This window comes from Colletotrichum spaethianum (genome assembly GCF_022836535.1).
Source record: "Colletotrichum spaethianum MAFF 239500 DNA, contig47, whole genome shotgun sequence".
In the NCBI taxonomy this organism is placed as follows: domain Eukaryota; kingdom Fungi; phylum Ascomycota; class Sordariomycetes; order Glomerellales; family Glomerellaceae; genus Colletotrichum; species Colletotrichum spaethianum.
The window spans coordinates 48,121-75,624 of NW_026054817.1; the positions used below are offsets into that span (position 1 = coordinate 48,121).

Below are 27,504 nucleotides of genomic sequence, written 5' to 3' on the forward strand. Positions count from 1 at the left end.
TCATCAACCTAGCCTTGAAAGTTTCATGGTAGCAGTCTAGAAGCCATCGTTTACTTAGACCTTACACCAAGCATGCATCTAGCTGTGTCAGTCCTCCCCGGCTTTGCCCACTCGGCACGCAACTGCATCAACTCTGACGGCTCTCGCGGTCAGGCGGTCGCTACTGGTGCCCGCTACGGGTGCCCGCGGACCCCTCGCATTAGGGTCAGTTGGACGGCCTGCAGCAGTGCAGCGCGCATCCGTGCCTGTGTCCGGGCTTATCGCAGGCCCGCTATCAATGCCCGTCGTAACGCGGTACATGTTCCTAACCCAGTCGGTGGCCTGCGGACCAAGTATCCCTCTATCTGTTCCTCGGTGTCAATCTCCGATCCATCCGCGGGCCACTTACGAGGGAGACCGTGCCATCCACGTCCACATCCTGCACCGAGGAATGTGACGGTCGCCGTAGTGTGTCCTCACTTGTCTACGATGGGCCTCGGGACGTGCTCCCTTCTGACCTCCTCCTCCTCCTCCGCCTCGAACTATTCCTATTCCTATCCTGCTCGCTCCTGCACCCTTCTTCCTTGTCCGGCTTGGTGCGATAGCTCAACCTGACCCAGCTTCTCTTTCTATCTCTTCACAGCCGCCTGAGGAAAAGAAACCCCCGCGATAGCAAGGAAGAGCCGACGGCAGAATCGAGCGAGGCCGCCATCCCCCCCCCATAAAAAAAGGTCGACAAGTGACAAACAATGTCTCGTCGCGGCTTCTGCTAACGTCGACCGGTTCCCTTTTTCTAACCCTCTCCTGCCTACCTTCACTCACCGAACGAGGTTTCTTCTTGTCTCGACGGGTCGATCCTCCTGTCCCCTCCCTCTCTTCTCCGCCTGTCGCTTATCCCATCATCACCTTAATACCCCAATCTCGTAGACGAACACGAACCATTATCCTGATCCTCAACGTATTTTACCAATTTGTCGCGAGAAACGCCTCCCATCGCACGCCCATCGTAGTATGTGAACTGCCTGACGCAGCCTTCTCGAGATACCTCCCAAAATGGCCCACGTCCCCGAAAACAACAACGCGGCCCCGGCCGTGACCGAGTCCATCTCCGAGTCCTCTCAGTCGTACGGCAAGCCTGCCTCACAGAACGGCCCCCTCGAGACGGTCAAGGTCGACGGCAACAAGTCCCTGACCTTGACTGCTGAGAACCTCCTTTTGAATGGTGTGTTGGAACCCACAAGCTCTGCCGTTTGCGATGCACTCGGGTAGCTGACCCTTCCAAGACCCTACAGCAAAGAAAGCCAATAGAACTTGCGGTTTTGCTGGGTTTGGCGCATCAGGTCCGCCCTCACGACACCCATGCCTGACCCCCTGCCTCGACTTGCTAACACCGTACGCAACAGCGGCGCCAGCCACGCACACGATCCCCTTGTACAACGTCCTGTGGGCCGAGCAAACGGACGAGACCCTCGTGATCGACTATGCCAAGCAGGTTACGAAGAATAGAATCCAGGCCGCGAAGTGGACCTTTCGCGTCAACGGAGCCGACAGCCCCGACATCCAGGCATGGGTCGACACGCTCATGACCAAGGCGTACGGACCCTCGAAGCGATGCAAGAGAGCCAAGGTTCTGGTCAACCCGCACGCGGGGCCGGGAGGCGCGGAGAAGAAGTGGCGCCTCGACTGCGAGCCTCTCTTCAAGGCCGCGCGCATGCCCATGGACGTCGAGCTGACGACCTTCTCGGGTCAGGCTCTGGAGATAGCGCGGAACGTCGACCTCGACGCGTTCGACACCATTGTCACTTGCTCGGGCGACGGCCTGGCTCACGAGGTCTTTAACGGTTTGGGCCAGCGGCCGGACGCGGCGCAGGCGCTCCAGAAGATTGCTGTTTCGCACATCCCCTGCGGTTCGGGCAACGCCATGAGCCTCAACCTCTACGGCTCGCACCGTCCGTCGATCGCCGCTCTCGCCCTCATCAAGGGCGTCGAAACCCCAATGGACCTGATCAGCATCACGCAAGGGGACAAACGAACGCTCAGCTTCTTGAGCCAGGCGCTTGGCGTTGTGGCCGAGAGTGACCTAGCCACCGAGCACCTGCGGTGGATGGGCGGTGCGCGTTTCACGTGGGGATTCCTCGTGAGGATATTCGAGAAGAAGTGCTATCCGTGCGACCTTGCCGTCAAGGTCGAAATCGAGGATAAGCCCGGCGTCAAGGAGCACTACAGGCAGTACACACACAAGGCCTCTTCGACAAGCCTGGGTACCGCCGAGGCTCCAAGGGCGGAGAACGCTGACGCCATCCCGAGTCCAAATGCTGGGGCGCAAGGCCTGCCACCTTTGAGATATGGCACTATCAACGACGACCTACCTGAGGGTTGGGAGCTGATACCCCATGACAAGATGGGCAACTTTTACTGCGGAAATGTAGGTTTTGCCACATGCTTCAGATGAGATGATTGCTGACGGGCTCCAGATGGCGTACATGGCCGCTGATGCCAACTTCTTCACGGCGGCGCTCGCCAACGACGGCCTCATGGACCTCGTTTGCATCAACGGAGACATGTCCGTCTCCGCGCAGCTCAACATGCTCCTGTCCGTGGAGAGCGGCAAGTTCTTCGACAACTCTCTCGTTTCGTACCGCAAGATCTCGGCTTACCGCATCATCCCGCGGGACCAAAAGGACGGCTACATCAGTATCGACGGAGAGAAGGTGCCGTTCGCGCCGTTCCAGGCCGAGATCCACCAGGGTCTCGGCAAAGTCATCTCGAAGCGCGGCAAGTACGAGGCGCCTGGCCCCATGGGCTGGGAAAGGGGCAGGATTGGGGCCTAGGTGGTGACGGCCATATCCGCCCTAAACGACTCTACGTGGCTCTTTGGCGATTGGTACGAGAGGGCCTTGGAAAGGGGTTGAAGTAGCGTTTTGTTTCTTGGAAAAGTCGAGATACCCAGATAGACCAAGAGGGGAAGAGCGCAACCGTCGCCCGGCTGATTGCGTACATGCAGTCCCGGTTGGCACGAGACGAGCCATTGGTCATCATTGTATACTATAGAATAGCGTCGCACACATAATACTTGCTTCCATTCTTTTTGGTTCCCATCACCACCGTCCAAGAATCCCTAAATGCTTTTGGTAAAAGTGATGCCTCCCGTTCTAGAGAAAAACGAAAAAACAAAAGGCCAAGCAAATAAACGCCGCGTTCACCGTCCCATGCAAAGACATAAACAAGGAAGCCGCACAGTCTTCTTCTATTTATCGTCGATGCCGCCCCATTCGTCGTCGTCCTCGTCCATGGCGCCGTCCGCCGCCGGCGCCGCCGGCTCCCCGTCCGCCTCCTCGGCCTTGCTCTCCGTCCATGGCAGCCTCTCATCCTCAACGGCCTCGGCGGCCTTGGCGCGCACCGTCTTGACGGGCGACCTCTTGAGGGGCTCGACAATCTTGCTCAGCTTCCGCGCAAAGGCAACGGCCTTTTCGTCGTCGTCGCCCTTGAGCATCTGGAGGCGCTCGAGCTCGTCGACCCAGATGTCGACGCCGTGCAGCCTCAAGCCGACGGGGACCTTGCGCAGGTCGCCCTCGAGCTCAAAGGGGTACTCTGCGTAGACGGCCAGCAGGGCGTCAGCGCGGGCGTCGTCGTAGGCGCCGTCCTTGACCCACTGCAGGCCCGAGGCGAAGCTGCGCCTGACGAGGAGGAGGAACTTTTCCATGCGGAGGACGTCGATGTCGGTCCACTGGCGGGCCATGGTCTCCCAGAAGGCGGAGAGCCAGGTGGGCACGTCCTCGTTGCGGAGGCACGAGGTCAAGCTGGCGAGCTCGGCGGCGAGGTTCTGCTGGGGGACGGGGCGGTCGCACATCCACATTGCGTAGAAGAGGCCCTTCCAGAGCTTGAGGGCGTCGAGGCGCGTGAGGGAGCGGTGGGAGCCGAGGAAGGTTTGGAGGGAGGTCAGGGCCTGGGTTCGGAGCTTGCGGTCTGGGAGGGGAGGAGGTTAGTTTGGAAGCATTGGGGGGGAGAGAGAGGAGGGTTGGGGGGTTTGCGCCGCGCGAGGAAGACGGGCAGAGGGCGAGTATCGTGGGGGACGGACCGCTCGAGGCCAGGTTCTTTATGAACGGCATATTCTGTTCTTGGGACGCCATCTTGACAGTTTGTGCGGTGAGCAGCCGGGCGTTGCTCAATGGGGTATCTGGCGTCGTGGGTACGGAGGTTGTCTAAGGTCTCTCGCAGGGCCGGCGGTGCTGGAGATCGAGGCTGCAGGGTGGGATAAAATTATTGTTCACCGAGCGACCTGAAAAACTGCCCCGCCGATCCTCGGTGTGGGAGGGACGGGGGGCCCTTGGGCGGGCTCGATCGGGTGACCGCCTTTGAGGAATTGGGCCGGCTCCCGCCCTGTTCATGCAGGGGTGGCTGTGGCGTAGGAGTCGAGTTGGGATGGTGAGATGTGGCTGGTGGGGACTTTCCGGATTCCGGGATTCCACTTCGGAGCTGGTTTGGCGAGCTTGTGACTGGGTTGGATAGCTTCACCTTGTTCAGAATTTAGGATATTTGTAAAGTTGGAAGCAGTTGAAGTATCCAAGCCAATTCAGCGGGCAGCAGCAAAGGTTTGATATTGTTGCATCAGGATATGCTATTACTGAACAACATTCAGCTTCAGGCGTAAGACCTGTAGTGAGAGTGCATGTTGGTGTTTAACTAGTTGACTAACGTCACGGGTCAAGGAGACCTTCTCATTGTGTGGTATCAAAGCCACTGTGTTTCCACGAGTATTCTTTGATTCATTCCGAATGACTTCCAACACATAAACGTAAGAAACCTCTACGTCCGGCGTCGACGAGACCTTCTTGGGTGATGCGTAGCTCCCGCTGAGTAGCATCCAATTGATCCTGCAGGGCCTTCATGCACACCTTGGCAGCAGTGAGTCGCACCTCGAGCTGGCGGGCTAAACAGTTGCTGTGGACAACACGGATCCCAAGATCCTTGTTGTGCTTGAAAAGTTTGGCCTTGTAGGCCTGGTGCGAGTCTTTGAGGTTTATGGTCTGATTGTTGAGGTCGGCCTTCTTCATAGCGGCCTTCTTCATGGCCTCGCTCTTGGTCTCTGCGATGACCGCCGCAACAGCCTTGTCCACAGCCTTCTGAACGTCCTTCAAAGTGAAGAACATCTCATAGTCCTCAGTGTCCTTGATATCGGAGCTCTGCATTCTCTGGTGAGACATACGTCTTGAATATGAGGCAGTCGAAGGGAAGGGGGTGTGGCCTTTGTGTGGAACATGGAGGTTGACTTACCATAGCCGACTTGTTGCCGTTGCGGACCACTTTGCGTGATAGGGAGGTGGGTGGTCTGAGTGAAGGATGTGAATATCTTTGGTTTGCGTACAAAAAAACGTTAGAAAAGGGTTGTGCGGGAAGCAAGAAGTCTTTGGTATAGTGGTTCAGCGATTGCTACTCGCCCAAAGTAATGGGTGGTAGCTGAACTTGGCTGATTTTATAGACAGAAATCTGACAGACAAAGAAGGCTTACCAATGGAAGATGAAGCCAAGCAACGATTCAAAAGGCTCGACTGCTTAGGGCGTTGATGGTGGATTTGTCGAGACATGGTTTCGCGTTTGCTGTTCTTGTTGCTTGGTGGAAGACGCGGTAGGTGAGGTGAGGGGTTTCTGTCCAAGGTGAAGTGAGGTCCAGAGTTTAAAAGCCTAGCAACAAGCAACCCGTCTTTATTGGATCCCGGTGTTGTGGCACTCAGCATTCACTGCTGATGACTTTGGCAGTTGCATTTCGATGAGCACCATATCAAACCTCAGGTATACCTCACCACGTTTTCTCCTGGGCTACCTCAGGCTCTTTTCAACTACTTTCTTATGTCGAAGTCTTATCCTCTCTTATCCACCTCTAAGCTCCCAGCCTTCGCAAACAGCAACGACTGATATCACCGTTTTGTCTCAAGCTCTGGGTCAGTTACCATTCTCCTTTTCTTCGCTTCGCTGAGGTTACAATGCTCATTATTTTGGAGGTTTCATCTCTTCCATTTGTTTCTTTGCTTGCTAACTCTGTCTTCATGGACTCTTCGCGTTTCTGTATCCTCCCACTTCTTCTCCTTCCTCTTACGTTTCTACGCGACTCGAGTTAAAAACAAACAGACAGATCTCACGTGAGTCCTTATTTCCGTCCCTTGCCTTATTGTTTTCCCCACCCGTTGCTCAAGTCAGTCCGCACCTTCACCTTCACCCGCCTTCTTACCCTCACTCCAAGTCGCAGGTCTCTCTCTTGTCGTTCCCAACCCCCTCCTCGTCTTCCAATTTTTCAACCGTTCGTTTTTCTTACTTGCCAACTTTTCTCCCACCTTCCTTCCTATTTTACGTCCACATCTACAACTTCCTCTCAACGTTCGACCTCTTTTTCATTTCACTTCGCCGTCCAACATCTATCACGAACATCTTACCAATCCATCATAACGTTAATGAAAGCATCCCAGATTCAAATCTCTGCCTTCCATTCAGATCCCATACGCTAACAGAAAATCCAACAGAAGTCCCGCCATAATGACCTTCTCATCTGGTTCTTTGACCATCGCCCCCTCCGGTGTTGGCTCGCGCCAGCAAGCCACCCCGCCAGGTAAGCACCACAATCTTCTCATTGTGTCCCAGACTCGTTTTCTCGTCTCTCTTCCTCCTGACTATCTTGCCGTTGCTGGGCCCTAAGCAGTCAAGAATTCTTTTCTTGATGAGATGTCGAGAGCTCGGGAGCGCTGTGGCAATGGGTGAGATCGCCTGGGCCAATTGGATCGGCCGGCCACCTACACCAGGGTTGGGGCACCATCCTTCAGCATTGCGGGTCTGCCTTTGGCGGTACGGTCTCAACCACCTCGGACTTCCACATGAATGTCCCGGGTTGGTCCAGCTGGGTTCTTGCTGCCGCTGAGTCGTCCTGCTGGGCAAGCAGGGTAGCGAGCCTCGAGGTCACCCTACACTCTCGTTTCCGGGTATGCCCGTGTCATTGGTGGTGTCCCCTTCGCAGACATACCACGGGGGCTCGCCTTCGTGGGTTCATGGAGCCATTCCCAGTCGGATGTCAGGTCGAGTCTCGAGAAGTCTGGATCTTCCGGCTATCGTTTCGTGGCCTGTCAACATCTGGGTTCCCAGGAGTCCTTCTTTACCGTCGGCCTCTTGGGTAGCTGCAACTTCCTTCCGTCAAAAGTTGGACCGCGCGGTAGCCTGACCTAGCCAGTCGGGTGTTCCTCCATGAACGTCAAGTCTCAAGAAGCACCCCCTTAGCGAGGTAATTTCGGTGGCAGCAGCAAAGATGCAGGATTCCACACGGAGAGACACAACAGAGAATGACGCGTTCGGCTTACCAGTAAGGTTTTCCTTGCTGACGGGGTGAAGATAGGAGACATCTCTCTAGAAGACACGGACGGAAGAAAATTTCCGGAAGTATTAACAGTGGCTCGGTAAGTGACAATTTCCATCCGTCTGAACAATGCCATAGTTAACCTCTTTCTGACAGGTAGACAGCACGGACAAGGTAAGCCTTACACCCGCAACCTGGGCAATTTTTCGAACAGGAGCCGTTTCTTGGCGGCTTTCTGTCCCAGGAAGGCACCACGAGTGAGCGTTTTGATGCCCTGGGTTCTCCACCGTCTGAATACTGGGAGGAATAAGAGGCGCACTCAAAGGCTATGACTGCAAATGGAGATCCTAACTAAAGCCGACTCGTGTGGCCGTGGGACCAGCGTTTCAAAGATAGCATCCAGGGATCGAGACATGACAAGAGCGTGGGAACGCCCAACGAGAAAAAGATATGCGCGCTCTTCAATTTGGTTTGATGAGTGTTCGTGCTCTGGCATCTAGATTGACCGAGTGTCCAGCAAATTCTAAAGACGGCGTGCATGGAAGATTGGGCTATTCCAGCGTCCAACAAGGCTTGCAAATGAAGGCACTTAGTCAAATATTCATGGTGGAATATCAACAGATAAACAGTCAATAAGCTGCTTCTTCTGTTAGTCGCTTCTTCTGATTTATAAAGTTTTGCTGCAAATGGCCATCCGCATCACCCTCAATGCTGAAAATCAAACCCGTTGTGGTTAGAGCGCATCCATACTGCTTACACACAGCTGTGCTGCAGAACCAATACTGTCTTGGCAGGCCCCATATTTCTCAATTCGGTGCTTGGTGCCGGCGCTGAACAGTAGAACCCTTGCAACCAACAACATTACACGGCGTGGCCTACAACGTCTGCCTTACGCAAGATCTTCCAACCAACCCAGGTTTCACCAATCACCTGAGTAGCTCTGCTTTAAGGGTAGAGTGTCACCAACTAGACTCCGAATACCTTCTATACAGACGGCCCCGGATGACGGCTGCGTGTAGACCTATGGATATGGAGGACTCCGAGTCGTTGCCGTTGGAACAAGCCCCTCGCGCAAGCATCGAATACCTGCCATCTGAGCTGACAGGTGCTATCCTATCTCAACTGTCGAACCGCGACATCAAAAGTCTGCGTTTGACAAGCAGAAAAGTTCGCGACATTGCCGGGCCCTACTTCCGTCTCGATCGCGTCTTTCTGTCAGCCAATCCTCGCAATGTTGAGGTCTTTACCGCTGTCGCGAATCATGACATGTTTCGTTGGGGGGTCTACGAAATAATTTGGGACGACGCGCGTCTGATGAAATCGCCGGAAATGCAGGATCCCGACACGTTGGAAATGGACGAAGAGGATTTGGTGTACAGGTTTGAGATGATGGGGTCGCCGCGTCCGAGAGGGTGTCCTCCTTGGTATGCCTGGGTGTGCAACGAAAATGTTGGCCTCTTGAAAAGGCGGAAAGGCAACGACGTCGATTCGCGGCCGGAACACGTTACCAGAGCGAAGCAGCTAGCTTCACTGCTGCCGCTCAAAGAGTCCTATGCACATTACGAGGACTTGCTTCGGCAGCAAGATGAAGTGCTGTCCTCCGGAGCCGACACGGTCGCCCTCGAGGACGCCTTCAGGAGAGAGTGCTTCCCTAACCTGTGTAGGATCACAATTACGCCCGTAGCGCATGGATTCCTCTTCACCCCTTTATACGAAACACCAATGATTCGAAGTCTCCCTTATGGCTTCAACTATATGATTCCCCGAAGTTGGCCTGTGCCGAAAGCTCTGGAATCACCTAGCACCTGGCTCTGGGTCGACGAAACAATCAAGAGCAGGTGGCGTGGCTTCCGCATTGTCACTCAACTGCTGGCACATAACCCCGGTGCGAATGTAACAGAGATAGTCATTGAAACTAAGGGGCTCAGAACTGGGCTGCCGTGTTACATTTTTGATGATCGAAAGCCATGCAAGGAGTACGATGATCTGATGACATTGCTCAGACATCCTGGCTTTGCGCGACTGGACCTCGCCCTCATGGTTGGAGGGCAGGAAGTACACAACTGGTCATGTTTCCGCAACGGTCGCCTTCGGCACGCTCTGAAGACGGAATTACAACATTTCAGCTTTCAGACCGATGTCGAACCAAACCCGGACATGCGAATGGACGCTCTTGGCACTGGTGGCTCGTTGGATCACTTTACCCCTCTGCTGACCATCTTCCCGGTTGAGACATGGACCCGACTACGACACTTTGGGCTATCGAGGTTCTTGGTTAAGCAAAATGACTTACTCGACTTCTTGCGGCTTTTACCGGATACTTTGCAATCTGTCGAGCTAAGTCTTCTCTACTTCCTGAAAGACGGTGGTGGCCACAGAGGCCTCCTCGCCGGGATGCGCAATGACCTGGGATGGAGGAGGCGGGCCATCAAGCCTCGGGTGGCGATGGGCTACGACATTTCTCGAGGCATTTGCGTCGAGCGGGCTGTATGGTTAGACGAAGAAGTTCGAGGTTTTCTCTATGGTGATGGGGAAAATCCTTTTGCAACAGATGAGAACGGTGGGAACTCAATTAACCCCGGAATCGGTATTGTGAGAGACTCTTTCGAACCGGAGCATGAGAGGCCTTACGTTAAGCCGGAGGTCTTGGTGGAAATGGGCATTATCAAAGAACAGGCGTCCAGGATGGCTCGTGGGTGGCATTAGGCGATCTCGGACCGAATTCTTGCTCTATGAACATCAATATCAGTTGCGTCGCCATCCTAAAGGTATTGCCAGATAGAGAACTGGATTTGCCGAGTATCAGAGCCCACAATCTAGAGTAAGACTGACTTCAGGTGAGCGTTAGCAGATGAGTGCAGAAGTAAACGTCTGATATAAATTTGCTGTGCTGTACACACATATTCCTCCCATAACAAAAATCGACGGACTAGTAGGGCTAAGGATACAAACACTAGCTACCTATTCTAAATAACCACACTATTAACCCCTCTTCTCGCTAGAGATGTCTGCCCCTGATTCTCCATCGCGATCCCAGATCGCAGTCTCCATCGAGGGGTACACCAAGTCAGCGTCCTCCTCCCTCCACTCTTCCAAGTCGACAAGATTCCACTTCGCCCTCAGGAACCGGCTGCGAACCTTGTCCGACATTCCAACCATCCGGATCTGCACGCTCTTGCCAGCATGCGACCGAATCTCATCCTTCAAATCCTTCAACGTCATGATGCCGGACGTGTCGATGAATGGTACCATGGTGAAGTCCCAGACAACGACTGCAAGTGGTGTTTCCTTGACCCTAAGCTGCCTCTGTGCTCTAATCCTCTCCAACCTCTTTTCGGACGCCACGCTCCAGTGCCGCTCGCGGTCGTCTTGGCTCATGCTGGTCTCGACGCGAGGGTACACCAGCTTGATGGCCGTGAGTGTCGAGGTCTTTGCGCGCTCAGCATTAGGGAAGAAGATGGCGTCGTTGAAATCGACCACGATAGTGTCGCCGGGAATGGAAATGCTGGCATTCTCCGTGCGGTTATCGGTGCCGCGATGACTGCCGTCGCTGACAATGCGGGTAATGGGTTGGGGGATGCTGTGAGCGATCTCGTTGTTGCTGGAGTGAATGACAGGCTTGACAAAGGTTGAGCGCAGCATAGTCCATGCGATACTCCATCCCACCTAGAAAGAGGTCAGTCTAAGCCAAACAATATCAAGGCGCTTGACGTACTGCAGCGCCGATGCCGATTTCCGAAGAGACGAAGATGGTAACCCAGAAAGACACCATCGAGGCGACAAAGTCTGGAAACGAGATGCGCCAGAAGCGGTAAAAAAGTGATAATGGGCCAAAGAGATGAACAACGGCCATGATCTGCAGAGTCAAAACGTGTCAGCAAGTGTTTATCAAGTCATGAACAATAGGGCTTACAATGATGGCAGACAGAGTGGCGGACGGAAGCCAATAAAGAGCTGGAGACAGGACGTAAAGGGTCAAGAGAATGAAAGCAGCAGTGAACAAGCCTGTCAAAGGGCTCTTGACGCCACACTCAGAGGCAACAGCCGTACGAGACATGGCACCACCCACGGGCATCGTACTGAAAAAGCTGTTGACAATGTTGACGACGCCGAGGTAGTTAAACTCCTGACTCTGGTCGATCTGGTAGTTGTTCTTCCTTCCAAAGGCCTTACCGACGGCCAAGTGTTCCAGGGTGCTGGCGACCAGAGGCGCAATGGCCCTCACCGCAACCTTCTGTATGAGGTTCGAAGCCGGCACGATGGGGTGAGTGATGCCATGAGTGCTGACTTGGCTAACCTTCCAGGAGTAGTCGGATTTGTCACGGCCACGGTTAACTAGGTAGCTGATCAGGGTGAAGACTATCAGAACGATAACGGCCCTAGAGTTGGCGAGGAGCTTAATGGCGAAGTGTCTCTTGCCCCATTTCTTGCCGACCTTCTCGAGAGCGATAAGAATAAGGAGCGTTCCGAAGCCAATACCGCAGGTTGGGCCGTCCCACTTTGGAAGGCGACGAAGGACGTCGCCGATGACGTTGAAAACGCCGGATGGTACATTTGTCAGACCGACGAGGGACCCGACTTGACCGAAGGCGATGACGAGAGCGGCGGCTGAGATGAAGCCCGTCAAAACTGGGAATGAGACGTAATCCAGGAGAAACCCTAGGCCGAAGAGACCGATGATTATCGAGTAGACTCCGACCATAAGGGCCACGGATGAGGCTATCGCCGAGACGTCGAAGCCTTCTTGACTCAGATCGTGTACAATTTCGGCAGTCAGGAGACCTAAGATGGAAGTTGGGCCGGTTGAGAGGTCTATTCGATAGACGTCAAGTCAGAACTTTGCCATCACTAATTTCGTCTTCTGAGGACGATGCTCACCCTTTGAAGTTCCCATAAAGACTGCAAACGCAGCTGGCAGCCAACTCGAATAGAGGCCGTTGGCGATGGGAATTGTTGCAATCTTCGCATAAGCCAGGGACTGGGGAATGAGCATGACGCCCACCGTCAAACCAGCAATGAAGTCAGTGATGAGCCATTTCGGAGAGTACTGAGGCAGCCACTGGACAATGGGGACTTTCTCGAGTAGGTAGACTCCCGCAGCTGACGGCAACTTCGGAGCTCCTGAGACGACAAAGTCACGAGCCCGGGCAAGACTGGCATCCGTCGTGATTTCGTCTCTCAACTTCTCAAAATTCTGGTTAATCTTTTCCATTTCGACGAAACAGGTTGGATTGTCGCTGTTCAGAGAAAGAAAAACGAAGGCGAAGAAAGAAACGTGTGCGGGCTCTTCGGTGGTTAATGAGATGGGAACAGACGGATATGGTTTCAGTAGTTGGGATGATTACAGACCATCAGAAATAGGGTCGATGAAGAAACGAGTCAGCGCTTCGTCCGACCTCCCACTTCTCTTGTTTGATTTCCAGAAACAACACTCAATTTAGGCTGATGGAGGCGTTCTTTATGCTTGTTGTACCCGCATCCGATCTGCACATTGCAGCTGCCGCGTGCGCAAGTCTTCCCGTTACAACACAGACCACATCGAAAAGGCAATATGGATCTTGGAGTAAACAACGAACTGTTCAATACGGCAGGAGTACAGTACTCAAGGAGAGGGGGAGGTGTGAGCCAAGCAACACTGTCGCAACATTGCCGCCGCTACACAAACTTGGCTCAAACTGGGCAAGGAACTGCCGTACCCCCCTTCGGACGACACTCGGTATCCCTTCGCGTGCCGATGACACCGAGTCTAATGCAGTTCATCACCATTCGGCCATGTAGAATCGCGTCGCCTGCATTGGTGGGAGTTTCGAACACATTTAGCTCAGACTGGACATGGGAAACGCAAGTGCTGCAACTCCAACTACCCCAATGAAGAACTTCAATAGAACTTCTGACCCTGGCTACGAGTGCAGACGCCTGTCGAATTCAAAGTGAAGCTATGCCACCCTTTGGAAGGTTGGGAACAAGAGCAACAAACGGCGAAGCGCAGATCACACGCCGTCAGGAACGGGGGGTGAGATCAATGACTATTGGATGGACGAGTTGGAGCAAGAGGACGTACCGAATACCATAGCGCACGCGAGTGATGACTACGCAGCAGCTGGGCACGGAAGTACCAACTTTGAGTCACGTCAGCTGAGATGGTGTCCGCGTACTTTCATTCGTCATTGAGAGCGGTCCAGGAAACCTTGAGCATCGCATCTCACCTTACGCTCATTTAAACTCACAATGAGCATATCCCTCCTGGACTTGGCGCCAGAGAGCCGCAATGCTAAGCCGACTTGCCAAGATCTGATCTCTTGGCTCCTCGTGGTCTTTAACGAGTTGCTGAACCACCAAGACAATCTTGGCATTTGCTCATGAATCAGCAAGACCGCAACAAAGGTAGTCCGCCACCAGCAGACCGTAATGTAGTAATCCAACGGCCGTCAACACTAGATGGATGTGGGACTACAATCAGTGATGCGGGTGATCTAGGAACACTAATGTGTGCCAAGGTGCCAAACGTAACAGCCTTCGTGGCTGCCAAGGAAAGAGAGCGATTGTCCTTTAGGGACTGTACGCCTTAGGTTACATGCATAGGCAATAGGCACGGTGATCTTGGCAAAACATATACGATTTCCTTTTGCGGATTGGCGAGGAGAGATAACAGGCTCAAAAACTTAAGGCATGGAACACTTGGCTTTCTCTAGTCCTCCCTCTTGCCCACCCGCCGAGAGATTTTGTTTGATACCCAGGTTGAAGCAATCTAGAGTGACGGAGCCCCATCTCGGTCTGCAAGCTAGGGCTTTTGGTCACCATCGAAAGAGGAAGCGTGCTCGCGGCGCTATCTGTGTGCTTGTCTACCTGCCTACATTTAGGCTAGCTCGACGCAAGCCGAATCCCTCCCTGGTCCTTCACTTCCCTCCCGCCGCATCGACTAGGCCAAGACGCGGGGTACATACCCGTCCAATAGCGCTCCCGTTGCACCCATCTGCCCTAACAGGGCTTATCTAGACAAGCGAACGTACTAACGAGGCGGGATGTCGAATGCCGATGAGTGTGCGAGCTGCACAAGGCGTCTTTATGAACATCCTTGCTAGTAGGCCTCGGCACGACGGGACAAGCTTTGACTTCTCCGGTTGATGTGGATATGCCAAGACCGCGAATCATATGCCGCGTTCCGGGTGATGCTGACCAGGGCTAAGTCCGGCCTTGACCGGGATTAAGCCAGTGCGGAGCCAGGACTTACCGTAGCTGGGACTAGGAAATCATATCGGCTCGAGTGGGGGGAAAGGGATTCGGCGGGCGGCAAGCGGGTTGTGGGCCAACAGGCAGTATAACCATGTAAAGGCTATCGACATCTAATTATGTACCATTTCTAAGCTAGACCTACCTGTTTTCTTCCATCGAGATACGGCAGTTGCACGAACGGGATCCACGCGGCGTGATAGTCACTTGACCATAGCTAATGTGCGTTAGCCAGGTGCAACGAATCAGCTCATGTCGCTGTTAGAGTTGGAATAGGACACCATCTTGCCCAGGGCCGAGTCTCCTCCTCCCTCAAAATACATTCCCGTCTCATCTGATCCCCCCATCTGCTGCGCTAGGAATTACCCCTCTTCAGTCCCCCCAACTTCCAGAAATAGAATCGGGTGCCATCAACTACACCTTCCATACTAAGGTCACTGGCAGACAGTATGCATTTCTAACGCTCCCACACGTCTAGGAGGACCTGCACTATAGCCGCTGCGGAAAACCCGTCGCAAAAGATTGGACGACACCGAACCAGCCTTGTCAGCACTGCATCACGTCTGTGTCTGCTGAAACGGGACTATTGGCCCGGATTTGATGGTGTCGTCGTTTCGTGCGGGGTCCAGCCTGCGTACTTGTTGCACTCGACGCTAGACTCTCAGTCACCACCTTCTTGATTCATCCATGACACCCGCTTTCTGTCGTTGTTATGGCTCCTCCCGCTGGTAATACCCTGCGATAAGCCCAACACAGACAAGGTGTTGAAGGAGAGGAGGCCCTGGCCTGGGTATTAGAGCGACACAGCCTGGCTGCCGCAAGTCTTGGATGGTGTGAACAAGGGCGACAGCCTATAGCAATCTTGTTCAACCACCTTGCGAGAGTGATCACGTATATGGCCCCCCTCTCCGATATACCTATTCGAGACACTGCATCTGCTTAGTCTGCATTTGCCACGGACTTCCTTCGGAGACCTGTCGGTAAAGGAACTTTGGAGGAACAAGCGAGTGTTATCAACAAGTCAGATGTGCCTACGTATAGTAATTCTAATCTGAGAAACGAGAAGGGCGATCTATGCAGTGAGCTGACTACATGGTGATGCAAAGGCTCGGCTTGGCAGTTAAAAATGAGTAATCGGTAATGTTTGGACGAAAATCTGGGAAAGGGTTGCATGGATACCCTGTGTGAGCTCATTTTGTTAACGAACTTAGAAGTGGTTACGAACAAAGATCATTGGAACTTTCATGAGGGCCATAGTCTATAGAGTTCCACTAGAATCAAAATAGTATTATTGAGTAACCAACAATATCTGTAGACATACGAGATCATGGCTTTGCTGAAAATGTTTCATTGCCACGAAACAAACACCTTAAGCACAGACAACCTGCCAAGCCGCTATTGTGATTTTCCGGGTTTCCTTCAGAGCTCTTGAGTTTCGGTCTGAGTTTCTTCAACAGCATCTGGCTTGGTAATCTCGTCCTTCTCCGCATTACGGACCTTGTCCCAAAATTTCTCGCCAGCCTCAGGGTCGTCGGCAAAGAGGTGGTCAACGACCAGCTTCTTGGGGGTCTCTCCCATCCACTGGAACAGTGAAAAGTCTCTGAATTCGTCGGCGCGGAAAATCTCGAGCATTTCCACTGGTTCGTCTCCGATATTTTCTACAAAATGACCCATGTTCTTCGGAACGATACCAACATCGCCAGGAACGTAGTCAAAGGTCCGAGCGTTGCCTTCAGAGGCGAAAATCGTGACTCTGGCGCGCCCCTTGATGAAGAAGGACCATTCATCGGCGTTCGGGTGCCAATGCATTTCTCGGAGGGCACCGGGCTCGATAATTGCATGGGCCGCAGCAATGGTCTTCGAAATTGGGAAGTTCTTAGAGTCTGTGATTCTAACTTCACCACCAGAAGTCTTCTTGGGTTCTTGATCCAACATTTTGTGCGTAAATTGGTGCTTTGACTTCTTCACTCCTTTTCCAGAGGGTGCCTCGTGACTAATGGAGCCCGGTGTAGTTCCCTGAAAGATGTACTTTTCTCCTTCGGGGATATGGGCGAAGACTTCGGGGGCCAGGTGGAAGTTCTTTGAGATTACTGACTTTGGTGTATGAGCTAAACCGGTGTTAGTACTTATAACCATCCGTAGACATTGCGCAGATATGGGTCATACCGAGCCAGTCCGTAAGGATAAATGTGGATTCTTCAGAGAAGTGTCCATCGTCGAAAATCAAGAGGAACTCTGTTCCGTTCTCGCCAAGACCTTGCAAGGAGTGAGGCACACCGGATGGAAAATACCTGCATCACCTTCAGCATCAGTCGAAGAGCAATCATAAGTCGGCTTTTGACCAAAACATACCATAGGTCTCCCTTGTTCAGGTCGTCAAAGAAGTTGCCTCCCTCATAGTCGATGGCCGTGACGCGCACGCTTCCATCGAGTACATAGGCCCACTCGGCTTCCTTGTGCCAATGAAGTTCACGAATAACACTTTCGTCCAGGCGCATGTTGACTCCGGCAAGCTCGATGCTGGTGGGTAGTTCCCGGATCGTGGTCTGTCGAGTCCATCCGCCCTCCTGCGTATTGCTGGTTAGTCACAGTTCGTCGCGTCTAAGTCTCGAGAAAGTAAATGTACCTCAATGCGGATGTGGGAGTCCGCAAAACTCCAGCGCATATTGGCGAGGTTGCCATGGTCTGTACTCGGGGGTCGCACAAGGTCGGGGTTCTGTCTGGAACGAGCTTCATTCCATGGCCCTAGGACAGAGGCTCCTAGACCATTACGCCACGGTAGTGGATCAAGGTTGTCGCCAATAGAGTCAACGGGGCCGTCATACTTGTCCTTGTGACCGGGCGTGTAAGGCGATGATGTAGTGCGGTACTTTGTGGGTAGACCTTTCCCGTCAAGGAGACGCTGGCGGGGACCGTCTTGGACGGGGATGGCGACAGTTGGGGAGAATAAGCTCAAGAAAGCCCCAGATAGTAGCAGCTTTGCAGCGAAATCGCCGTTTCCAACGGTGGGGAGGTGCATATTTGCGTAGAAATGCCTAAAAAGTAGAAGTCTGAAAAACTAGGGTATACTTGTCTGACTTCACTTTGATGGGTTGGACAGGCCGCGCTGGCTTTTTATACATTATCTGGCCAAGACATAAACACAGTATTTTCGGCTCGTCGCTGAACAGTCTTGAAGAGCTCAAGGCTCAAGCTACTTTTCGATTGACCAATTACTACCCAGCTCAGCCCCTGACAAGCCGCGTCGACCATTCAGATGGCTATCAGAGGCAATCTTAGTAGCTGTACGAGTCTTGATACCGAGTGAAGGCCGACGCATCTCCGCAGCCTGGGTCGAGGACGGTTGCATGGGTTGAGCTCGACGGAGCTGTTGATACTGCGGGGTTCGCTGTAATCGGCACAGCTCATACCCTGACCCCAAGCTCTAATCCCTGTAATCGAGTGATGGTGATTGGAGACCATGGCGAGCGCCATTGACCTAGACCGGTCGTTGGCGGTGCCCCAACGAAGTAGACAAAAGGTGGCCGACTCCGTCATAATTCTGAGGATGAGTGAATGAAACATTGAAGACCGAAAGATGCATGGAGCAGCAGACTGTAACACGTCGTACCATAGAGGGATATTCCTCTATTTGCATACGCAAGTTCTGTGCACATGCAAGGCCTTGAATTCAGTCTAACTTACTACGGAGCCTTCCCGATATTCTTACAAGCTCCAAAAGAAATCTAGTAACCACAACGTTTTGTTTGGCCCCCTTTGTTCCTTCAGACTGTCTATGGCTGAGCAAGCTATTTAGGGCAAGCAAGTTTACCCCTAGGGCCTTTGGTGAGCTGAAAGTGATAAATCCTTTTCGCTTGACCCGATTTTGATGATCAACAAAAGTCACACTCACGAAGAAAATACCTTGGTCGACTGACTCTTTCAGAAAATAACGAGTCAAAGGCAGCACAACACTACTTCGAATGACATAACCAGATAACTAAAGATTATGTTGTTGGTCTGGAATTCTGACTCAGCACGCAACAACTAGAATTCATCAAAACGCGGTCATTGAAGAAAACTACAAAAGCATGGCATAGGGCAAGAGGGAGAGACCAATATAAACATGCTTCAGCTTATTAATGTGAAAAGTTGCGGGGATGTTCAGTTGCAGATCACCCACTTGTAGTAGCCCAACAGTTTGATATTTGGAAAAACGAGTTGTATTAGTGCAGTTATCAATGAGTAACTATCTAAGTTACCATCCAAACATCCACCCCTTATTCAAACTTTGTCGTTCTAACATGGATAGTGGGGCGAAGGATCTACCATCAAGGCACGACATATTAATTGTCGGATGCTGAATCGGCCAAATGGCTTACAGGTAAGCAAGAGCGCCAAGGGCAAGAGCAGCCATGATGCCGATAGGACCTTGGGCGACAGCACCGTTGACGGTGACTGGAGTCTGGGTGGTAGTGGCAGTGGCGGTGCCATTACGGGTAGTAACGGCGCTGGTGACGACAACAGTCCGAGTAGTGGCCGCGCCAGGAGTAGATGATGCCACACTGGAGATATTTCCGGCTACAGAAGAAGTCGCCGCCGAAGCTCTGCTAGATGCCGCAAACGTAGCGGAGGAAGCGACACTGGAGGCAGCAGATGAAGCGGAGCGAATGGCGGAAGAGGCGGCGGCGGAAGCGGATGAGACAGCCGCGGAGGCAGCAGATGAAACGGAACGAATGACCAAGGAGGTAGCGCTGCTACCTCCAGCAGCTGCGGCGCAGATGCGGCTAGCGGCGGGGATGACCACGTCTGAAGGTACAGAGTCAGTATCTTGCTAGCACATTACATGTAACAACGACTGGGGAATCGACTTACTGACGGCAAAATCAGGCCCGCAGTTCTGAAGAACACAAGGAGTGCCGGCAGTAACTATGGCCTGGAAGTTGGCGGGCTTGCAGAGGCAGGTTACGTCACCGACGGTGCATGCACCGTTGGCTGTGATGGCGTTGGCCAAGCACTGCTGGGCGCATTGCGGAAGGTCGTTGAGAGTCTGCGCGGCGGCAAAACCGGCAAAGGCGATGATGGCAGCAGAGTACTTCATATTAAGCGATTGAGAAGTTCGGGTGAGTTGAGGGGCGGTGAATTGATCAAGTGATTTGGAAGTTGAATGAAAACGAGAGTCTTCTTTAGGCTTTGTAGAGCGAGAGTTGAGTGAGCTGATGAGGAAAGATGAGCTAGCCTTGAGAACGGGAAAACTTTGCTTCTCATATACCCATTGAGCTCAAAGTTCCGATTCACCGAAACAGACACTTGCGGGGCTATGCTCGGAAAGTCCAGCTTGGCTGGAGAGCTTTGCTAAGCTCAATGAGCTTGCGCTGATCCCGTATCCAGGTTCTTCTCTGGAATGTAGCCGTCGTCGTTTGCAGCCACACACGTTTCCGTATCCGTCCCTGCGACGTTCCCGGCCAATCAGTGCTTTCAATCCGTCTTCTTCAGCATTAGGTTCCTGTGGCTCCCAGACTAAATCAGGGCTTGCTGAGAGTGTGCCTGAACGGCCCAGGCCGGATTCGGGAGCTCCTGGTAGCGCCGATTGTGTCCGCGTGGTTGTGTTGGACGGATGCCATGGCATTTTGGGAGCTTCTTACCCTATGCGGCCGACTTTAATCGGATGGAAAAAAGCTGAAGACAGCTGTCGAGGGAAGAATGTCACAGCTACTGCGTCATCGATCTGAATTGGGCGACCCGGAGCAGTGGAATGGACGATGACCTCAATGTCAGTTGAGCTAGCCATGCAACCGCCTTGAAAACTATTCGAAATCACCCAAATTCTCACATCCCCAAAGTCACTCACAAGGTGATGGCTGGAACAGGTGAGACAGAAAAGCTTAGCATTATGGGGCCCACGGAAGATGGAAGAGTGATCTAGAGTGGAACTTGTCTGATCAATCTAATATTTGCAGGCGGCAGGGCTGAGCTGATGAGAACCAATAAACGGGTCAGGATACCAACTGTCACATAATGTGGTATTGAAGGTTGGATCCTCGCGATATGTGGCACCGGCATGTTGGTTTGCGGATCACTTGGCGGTCATGGCTAAACTTGCACAAGTGCGCCTAGGGCTGATGCGCTGCCAACACCAACAAAATCAGTCGAGATTGATGAGGAAAGCAGCAGTTTTCCGAGTCTTCGTCGACCATGTTAGCAAACTACTGCCCTCTTGGGGATTTGGCTTGTGGCTGAAACTCAATAAACTTCGAGCCGAAGGCAAGCATCAAAACACGGCCGCGGAATATCCAATCAGTGGTAGACAGAATAATGTCGAACAAAACATGAGCTGACGCTATCTAAACCAAAACATGAGTACTAACTACACGGCACAAAATCTACATGATGCATGTGATTCGCGCCCCTGAGGGCACCTATCTTCCAAAATCCGTCCATGCAATCCGTTACATGTTTAGTCCGATCCAGTCCGTTCCCGTTCCAACCTGACAAAGGAGATATGAACATCAATGAAAGACCCAACGCTGACCGACTTCGCGCATGCTGTGTGCCCCAATAAACAACATATGAAAACACAAAGGAAACACTACCACGATAATCCAATCCAATCAGTCACCCCAAATGTTCACTAATGCACCTTTGCCTTGTTAAGACCTTCGCTACCCGTACAAGGGGACCAAAATCAGTAACGGGATTCATTCGCTCTTCTCGCCGTCTGAGTGGGAGTGCTGGGAGGAGGATCTCTTCATGCGTAGATCGCATCGTCGCATTATTTGACTGAAAACATAATAATCAGCATGTTGTCTGAGAGAAAATCAGTAGAGAGGGCTTCCAACTTACATTCCGCCCCGTTCATTCGGGTTGCGCACCACTACCAACTGCTCCTTTTTCTTGTCGTTATCCTTCTTCGTCTTTGTCGACTGTCTCGCGTGGGACGACTCCCTTGAACGCGACTGCAGAGATGGAGTAGAGAGGCGTCCACGCAGCTGACCGATCTGGTCCTTCAAGCTGTTGACTTCGGCAACTGACGCATCGTACGAGGCGCGGAGACCGTCAAGCTGGGCGTTTACGAGGGTCAGCTGCGACGCCAGAGTCGCGTTCTCTTGGCGCAGCTGCGGCGCCTGACCGGCCTCCGGTTCCAGTGTTGCAACACGAGTGACCAACTCATCTCTCTCCGCCATCAGAGATCCGAGCTTCACTGTCTCAGATTGCAGCTGTTCGTTGCGATCCTGCAGCTCAGCGATGCGCTGTCGGAGCTCTTCCATGACAGCCGACTCGGAGGGGGTGATTGACTTGGCGGACATGGACTCGGCTTTCTCGGTGGCGGCATCATCCTTGGCGGGTGCAGTCTCCGGCGCCGCGACTTCGGGCTCAGGGGCCGCCTTGGAATGCTCGGAAGGCGTAGTGGATTTAACGCTGGCTGCGTCATCCTTGACTTCCTCAATTGACGGTGCCTCGTCGACAGTAGGGGCTGCAGCAGCTTCCTCTGTCGGCGGTGCAGGTGCCGCCTCCTCTGGTGCAGGCGGAGCTTCATCTTCACCTTTGATGGTTTCCGCATCGCTCTCGTCCGTTGATCCCATAACAGATGGGGCAACTGAGCCGGCAACTGAGGGTGCAGCGGAGCCGGTGACAGAGCCCATGAGCGACTCTGCGCGTCTGAGCTCGCTGGTGACTGATTCGTTCTCGTCTTTGAGCGAAGCGTTCTCTGAACGAAGGCTGTTGCGCTCCTCTGCCAGGCTGAGGATCTGAGAGCTCTTATCATCTTGATCCTTGAGAAGCGCCCCGATCTGGGTTTGGAGTGTTGTGTTCTTGCCCTTGAGACCCTCAACGCGGGTCTTAAGCTTGTCGTACTTGGCCTTCACACCTTCAAGGTCCTTGACCTGGTTCTCAAGCTCTCCCTTGCTGACTTCAAGCTCACCTTTGGTGGCCTCGAGGCTCTCGAAGCGAGTCTGAATGTCGGTGTTTGTGGTCTCGAGCTGTGTGAGGTGTACCACGACCTCTTGCTTCTCTACTTCAAGGGCACTGAAGCGATCCTGGATCTCCTTCTTCTCCGCTTCGAGACCGCCGAAGCGACCCTCGAGGTCTTTCTTCTCGGTGTTGAGCTTTTCAATGTCGGCCTCAAGACCTTTCTTCTCGGCTTCAAGTGCATCATAGCTTTCCAGGGCAGTCTTCTTTTCCGTCTCCAGCTTCTCAATATTGGCTTCTAGACCCTTCTTCTGTTTGTCGAGATCGTCGATACGGGATTGCAGGCCCTTATTGGCTTCAGTCAATTCACCATTATCTTTGTTAAGTTGATCGACTTGCGGTTTGTACTTGTCAACATCCATACGCAGGAGGTTGCGCTCGGCAGTGATGTCTCCGATCTCGGTTCCTTTGCGAATGAGCTCCGTCTCGAGTCCGGTAACGCGCATTTGCAGACTTTCCTTTGTCAACTCCAGCGCAGCAATCCTCTCAATGAGAGCACGCTCAGTCTCCTTGGTGACGTAGTGGGCATCGCCGACGCTCCTCTCCAAGTCGCGACATCGGGTCTCGAAGTGTTTCTTGATTTTCTCTTGTTCGGCAATGTCCATCTCCAGGATAGTATTTTTGTTGGTGACCTCCTCCTTGGCGTTCCTCTCAAGAGCAATCTGCTTCTCAAGGTCATTGGACTTGGCCTCCAGCTCCTTTTTGATGCCCTTGAGCTGGTCACGCTCACGTGCAACATCTTCAAGCTTCTTCTCGCGCTCGCTGAGACAGCTCTTAACATCATCTAGGAGACGGCTCTGTTCATCGAAGTCGCGGGCGATCTTATCCTTGAGGTTCCTCTCCTCACGACGTTTCTTCTCGGTTTTTTCCTTATCGGCGGAAAGTGTGGAAAGCCTCTCCAGGGCGTCTTCCAGTCTCTTATCGGTGTCGGACTGCTTGCCGAGGAGGCTCTTGGTCTCCTCCTTCATACGGGAGATCTCCTTGAGGAGGCCATCCTCGACCTTCTCACGTTCGTGAAGCTCATGGGAGGTGATGTGCTGTACAACTGGAGGGGCAGGGGCTACGGGGGCCACCTCGATATGTACGGTCTGTCTCTTGGGAGCAACAATGTCGACGCGGGCACCCTTGAGGCTGGCAGGCTTGGCTGGGGGAGGGGGAACAGTGTTGGTCTTTGCCACTTGCTTTTCAACAGTGAACGGCCGAGTGCGGACTGCTGAGGTATAAGTGTCGGACTTGCTGGGATAAGTATCAAAGTCCTCGACGCTGGTTGCGTTGGTGATAGTAGAATGAGAGTCAAAACTGTATTTCGACTCGACATCGGAGTCATTGGTTTCATCGGCGGAAGGGTAGACGGCCTCATTGGAGCGTCTCCATGGCCGGTTGAGCTCTGGGCGGGACGAACGATAGCGGAGGGCAGGGGGCTTGAACATCAGAGGAGGCTTTCCACTGCTGTCCTTGCGTCTCCAGCCCCCAGATGAGCTGACGCTCAGATCGGATCTGTTGTCGGCCGAACGATCCATGGGAGCGAGTGAAATCTCGGAAACGTTGGCGTTTGACAAGTCGAGGTTCTCCAGAGGAGTGCTGTCTGGGATAGAGACTGAGGGCCGCCTCAGTCTGAAGCGACCGCGGCCCTTCGCGGGCACAGGGTCACGGGTGGGAGCCATAAGGTCGTTGACAAGATGATGACGGTAAGGATATGGTCAGGCGCAGAAGCACTGATAAGTGATGATGTTATTTTTATGGTTTTTCAAGTTATGTGCCAAGCTGGACGTCTGATCTGGGGCTGATGAACTTTGCGAGTAACATTGAAGGTGTATTGGTAAGTTGATGAGGGGTAAAGTTGCATATCGGGTCTGCTGGGATCTACTATCAAAAATGATGAGATCGAAAGCGAAGTCTGGTTATAGGCGGCGAGATGGTTTTGTTCAGAATATCCAGAGTATGTTGTTGTGGGAGGGAAGAAGTAGAGAAAGGGAAGCGGAGGGTGATCTACGTACACAACAGCCCAACCGGCAGAAAATGACATTAGACATTGCCCGCCTTCGCCCGTGGCCGCCCCAGCACGCTTAAACCCCGTCCTATAGGGCACATACATTAATCAACCTCGGCGAGCGTCGAGACACGGGACGGTCGAGCCGGCCACTACTAGCGAGCGTCAGGGATGAGGCGTGGCACTAAGGGCAGGTCCAAAGGGTCTTCACGAAACCGCTTGGCGGAAACCTCCGCTCACACCCAGGGCAGACAGTAGCGTCGAATATTGCAATCGTACCGTCGTCATTTCATGGCTCTCTAGGCTGGGAGAGTCGGGCTGAATGGGCCATGCCACTGTCAAGAGATGCAAACCTAGCTTTCCATGGTCACATCACCCCTGTCATCGATGGCCCATGGTTTCTTTGGGCCCCGTCCAGACTCCATCTTCACATCCCGCCTGCCGGGGGCCTAAAATGCGGGAGACCAGGGGGTGTGCCACCCTCCCGTAGCCATGGGCAAGTGGGCATTGGCTACGACGACAACTGGGCGCAAAAAGATCACTATGCAATACCCCTAAGTGGCAAAAGAGAACATGTGTAAGTCTCCTGTTGCTGGACAGACTTGAGTCTCTGGGCGCAGCATTTTGCACTTTGCGGTGTTTCGCTGCGTGCATACCTTTCCCCTCCTCGTCAGAGGAGTCCTGCCAACAACTCAGTGGGCGGCTGTCCAGTCTCCTGCTTTAGCTTGCTCTGTCGAGGGCCAAACATGCTCGAAGCCCTATTTTGCAGGGGTCAAACGGGGCACCAAGAGAATAAGAAAACGAATCAGACAGGCTACTGTGAGCGGAGATGAGTCAGAAATGCTGTAGACATGGGCCTTTCAACCAGTCGTTTTGGCAGGGCAAACAGGCGGAACTGAATTCGACTGGCCTCCTTTTTCTGTTTTTCCCTGTTTGTGCGCATGTTGTTGTGGGTTGGGCATCGCTCACTTTGCTTTGCTTGGGCTAGATCGAAGTAGTTGGGACGCAACGAACATGGGATTGCACTGGACCAGCTGCACGTTCCCGGAGAGTGACCAGGGGTCATGACTTGGACGTGGTGTCATTTGATTCGTTCGCTCTGCGGGCCGCTGGGCTACCTACCACGGTATACTATGTATGTCGTAGATTCCAGACCCCGACTGGCCTAACAATGGACTCTTGTCTTGATACTCCAACGTTTTTCGATTTTTGTGTCGTGTCTTAAGGCTCGAGGCGAATTCCAAGATGTTCTTGTTTGCCTATCGGCGACATTGACTCGCTCTAAAATGGTCCATGTGCTTATGATGTGCCCAAGCTGACAACGTCTCGATTTACTTGACCGTATTCTGGTACCCAGGCTGTCAAGTGGAGGGGTTATGTGGGCCGCGACAAACTCATCCCACTTTTAGATTTCGGGGGGCTGAATATCCATGATCATCACCTCATTGGCCTGGTGCCATCTTCGAGTGGCCACATATCCTATTCTTGATCCCAAAGGCGTTGTGGAACTAGACTGAAGACAGGTTGACGAGTCAATATTCACGGGGATGTTGGAGCCTTGGTCTGGGGAATACAATTGGGACCTCCGGATTCCCAGTGGAGTCCGTCGCTGTTCACGCATACTCCCTGTGTGCTGGACTCCAATCGGAGAAAGCAACATCCACAGTCCAAGGATAATCGAGGGCTTCCCACACAACAGTATTCACAGCTTGAACAAAACGACCTCTGCACACTTTCCTCCAGCTTCTGCAAACACCTGCGTGCCCTCCAGATTGAGCAGGTTAACCCGAAAATCATCAAGCATTGTCTTACAAAAAGGGCCGGTGCATCGGCGAAAGGGGATGTTGTTGTTACTGGATGTTGAGCCTCACTGATCTTATCCCTGAGGTTGCTACACGCATCAACTGCATGGTTCCCCTCACCTGAGACTGCAAAGGAACATTTGTTACGGCTGGTATTGCAGGGCGGTCGGGAGGAAGTGCAGGTCTGCAACATGCCTTTGGCGACTGTCCATCCGAGTGAGGCTGTTGAGTGGTGATTAGCTGTGTGACAAGTCGCAGGCTGCATGCATATGCTTGGTGACGTATCTTCTGAGATTCACCCTTTCTGTTCCCACATGATTCCATGATGAATGCCTCTGCAAGCGCAACCTTTGGCTCGAGTCACTTAGGTTTGTGAAATGCCAACAAAAGACTGTGAAACTCTGGCAATCTAGCATTCAGTAACAAACAATATTACCTATGGTATATCAGTGATAACAGAAGACTACAACAATGTCCTTTTTCGGGGTCAAGGTGACGCCAGGCTATGTTGAAATGGAAGCTTCGATGTGGTTATACTTCAAGCTGTCACAGTACCACTCACGAGTAGCTATAGGAAAACGAGGAACGGACATGGCTGTATCCTTTTTGCATCAAGCATCACAATCAGTGGAGTGCATAAGACATGATGCTTGTTCGCTTGGCGTCCTCGCGATTCCAATGACCATAGTGCTAGGCTTGTGTTGTGATTGCAACTGCGTTTCTCGTATAACTTTCTTCCAAGTGAAAAGTTTGACACAAGAAGATAGGGGAGCCTCTACGTGAAAGAGCTACCGGAAAGGTCTCTCAACATCCGTTCATCAGCTGTAATTAATGTATCCATCTACCTAGTCAACAATTCCGGCCAGCTTCCCAGATCATGGATTGATATTGATCCTAATATCGTATTACAGCTAATAACAACAAGATATATACCGAGTTTGTACGTACCAGTACTATTAGATGCTTCACTACCGTTGTACCTAGCTTCACTGAAATCCAAACTACCTGTTGGTGCTGATTAGGCGCACATATGAGACTGATAACAACGTCTAAAATAAACATCATTTATTCCAAAGAGCAACTGCTTTCTTCTCCTTGGAGAGAAACGCGACTGGTTTCCGTTTCCTACTCATAACCACTCTCTTTGTGTTTGTTTTCTTTCCTCCTCTCTTTTCTTCCACACTGGTCTGACCACTACCAGTTCTGTCACTCGGTATATC

At 52.7% G+C, this 27,504-nt stretch overlaps 7 protein-coding genes across 7 annotated transcripts; 1 reads left to right on the forward strand and 6 right to left on the reverse strand.

Annotated features, from left to right (window-relative positions):
* Positions 1-3,226: 3,226 nt before the first annotated feature.
* Positions 3,227-4,109, reverse strand: ColSpa_11489 (ribosomal RNA-processing protein 12; the record flags this gene model as incomplete). The annotated part of the gene is made up of 2 exons (XM_049277701.1): positions 3,227-3,945; positions 4,058-4,109. 2 exons carry the CDS (start codon positions 4,107-4,109, stop codon positions 3,227-3,229), a joined length of 771 nt encoding a protein of 256 aa, XP_049133658.1.
* A 636-nt stretch (positions 4,110-4,745) lies between these two features.
* Positions 4,746-5,168, reverse strand: ColSpa_11490 (uncharacterized protein; the record flags this gene model as incomplete). Its single annotated transcript, XM_049277702.1, has 1 exon — positions 4,746-5,168. The coding sequence occupies one exon, from the start codon at positions 5,166-5,168 to the stop codon at positions 4,746-4,748; it is 423 nt and encodes a 140-aa protein (XP_049133659.1).
* A 3,176-nt stretch (positions 5,169-8,344) lies between these two features.
* ColSpa_11491 (uncharacterized protein) lies at positions 8,345-10,021 on the forward strand (the record flags this gene model as incomplete). Its single annotated transcript, XM_049277703.1, has 1 exon — positions 8,345-10,021. One exon carries the CDS (start codon positions 8,345-8,347, stop codon positions 10,019-10,021), a length of 1,677 nt encoding a protein of 558 aa, XP_049133660.1.
* Positions 10,022-10,297: 276 nt separating this feature from the next.
* On the reverse strand, positions 10,298-12,527 carry ColSpa_11492 (putative sulfate transporter; the record flags this gene model as incomplete). The annotated part of the gene is made up of 4 exons (XM_049277704.1): positions 10,298-10,981; positions 11,031-11,171; positions 11,229-12,097; positions 12,194-12,527. 4 exons carry the CDS (start codon positions 12,525-12,527, stop codon positions 10,298-10,300), a joined length of 2,028 nt encoding a protein of 675 aa, XP_049133661.1.
* Positions 12,528-15,964: 3,437 nt separating this feature from the next.
* ColSpa_11493 (oxalate decarboxylase OxdC) lies at positions 15,965-17,564 on the reverse strand (the record flags this gene model as incomplete). The annotated part of the gene is made up of 4 exons (XM_049277705.1): positions 15,965-16,653; positions 16,712-16,836; positions 16,898-17,112; positions 17,172-17,564. The coding sequence occupies 4 exons, from the start codon at positions 17,562-17,564 to the stop codon at positions 15,965-15,967; spliced, it is 1,422 nt and encodes a 473-aa protein (XP_049133662.1).
* Positions 17,565-18,902: 1,338 nt separating this feature from the next.
* ColSpa_11494 (GPI-anchored CFEM domain protein ARB_02741) lies at positions 18,903-19,625 on the reverse strand (the record flags this gene model as incomplete). The annotated part of the gene is made up of 2 exons (XM_049277706.1): positions 18,903-19,333; positions 19,400-19,625. 2 exons carry the CDS (start codon positions 19,623-19,625, stop codon positions 18,903-18,905), a joined length of 657 nt encoding a protein of 218 aa, XP_049133663.1.
* Positions 19,626-21,363: 1,738 nt separating this feature from the next.
* On the reverse strand, positions 21,364-24,156 carry ColSpa_11495 (uncharacterized protein; the record flags this gene model as incomplete). Its single annotated transcript, XM_049277707.1, has 1 exon — positions 21,364-24,156. The coding sequence occupies one exon, from the start codon at positions 24,154-24,156 to the stop codon at positions 21,364-21,366; it is 2,793 nt and encodes a 930-aa protein (XP_049133664.1).
* Positions 24,157-27,504: the final 3,348 nt, after the last annotated feature.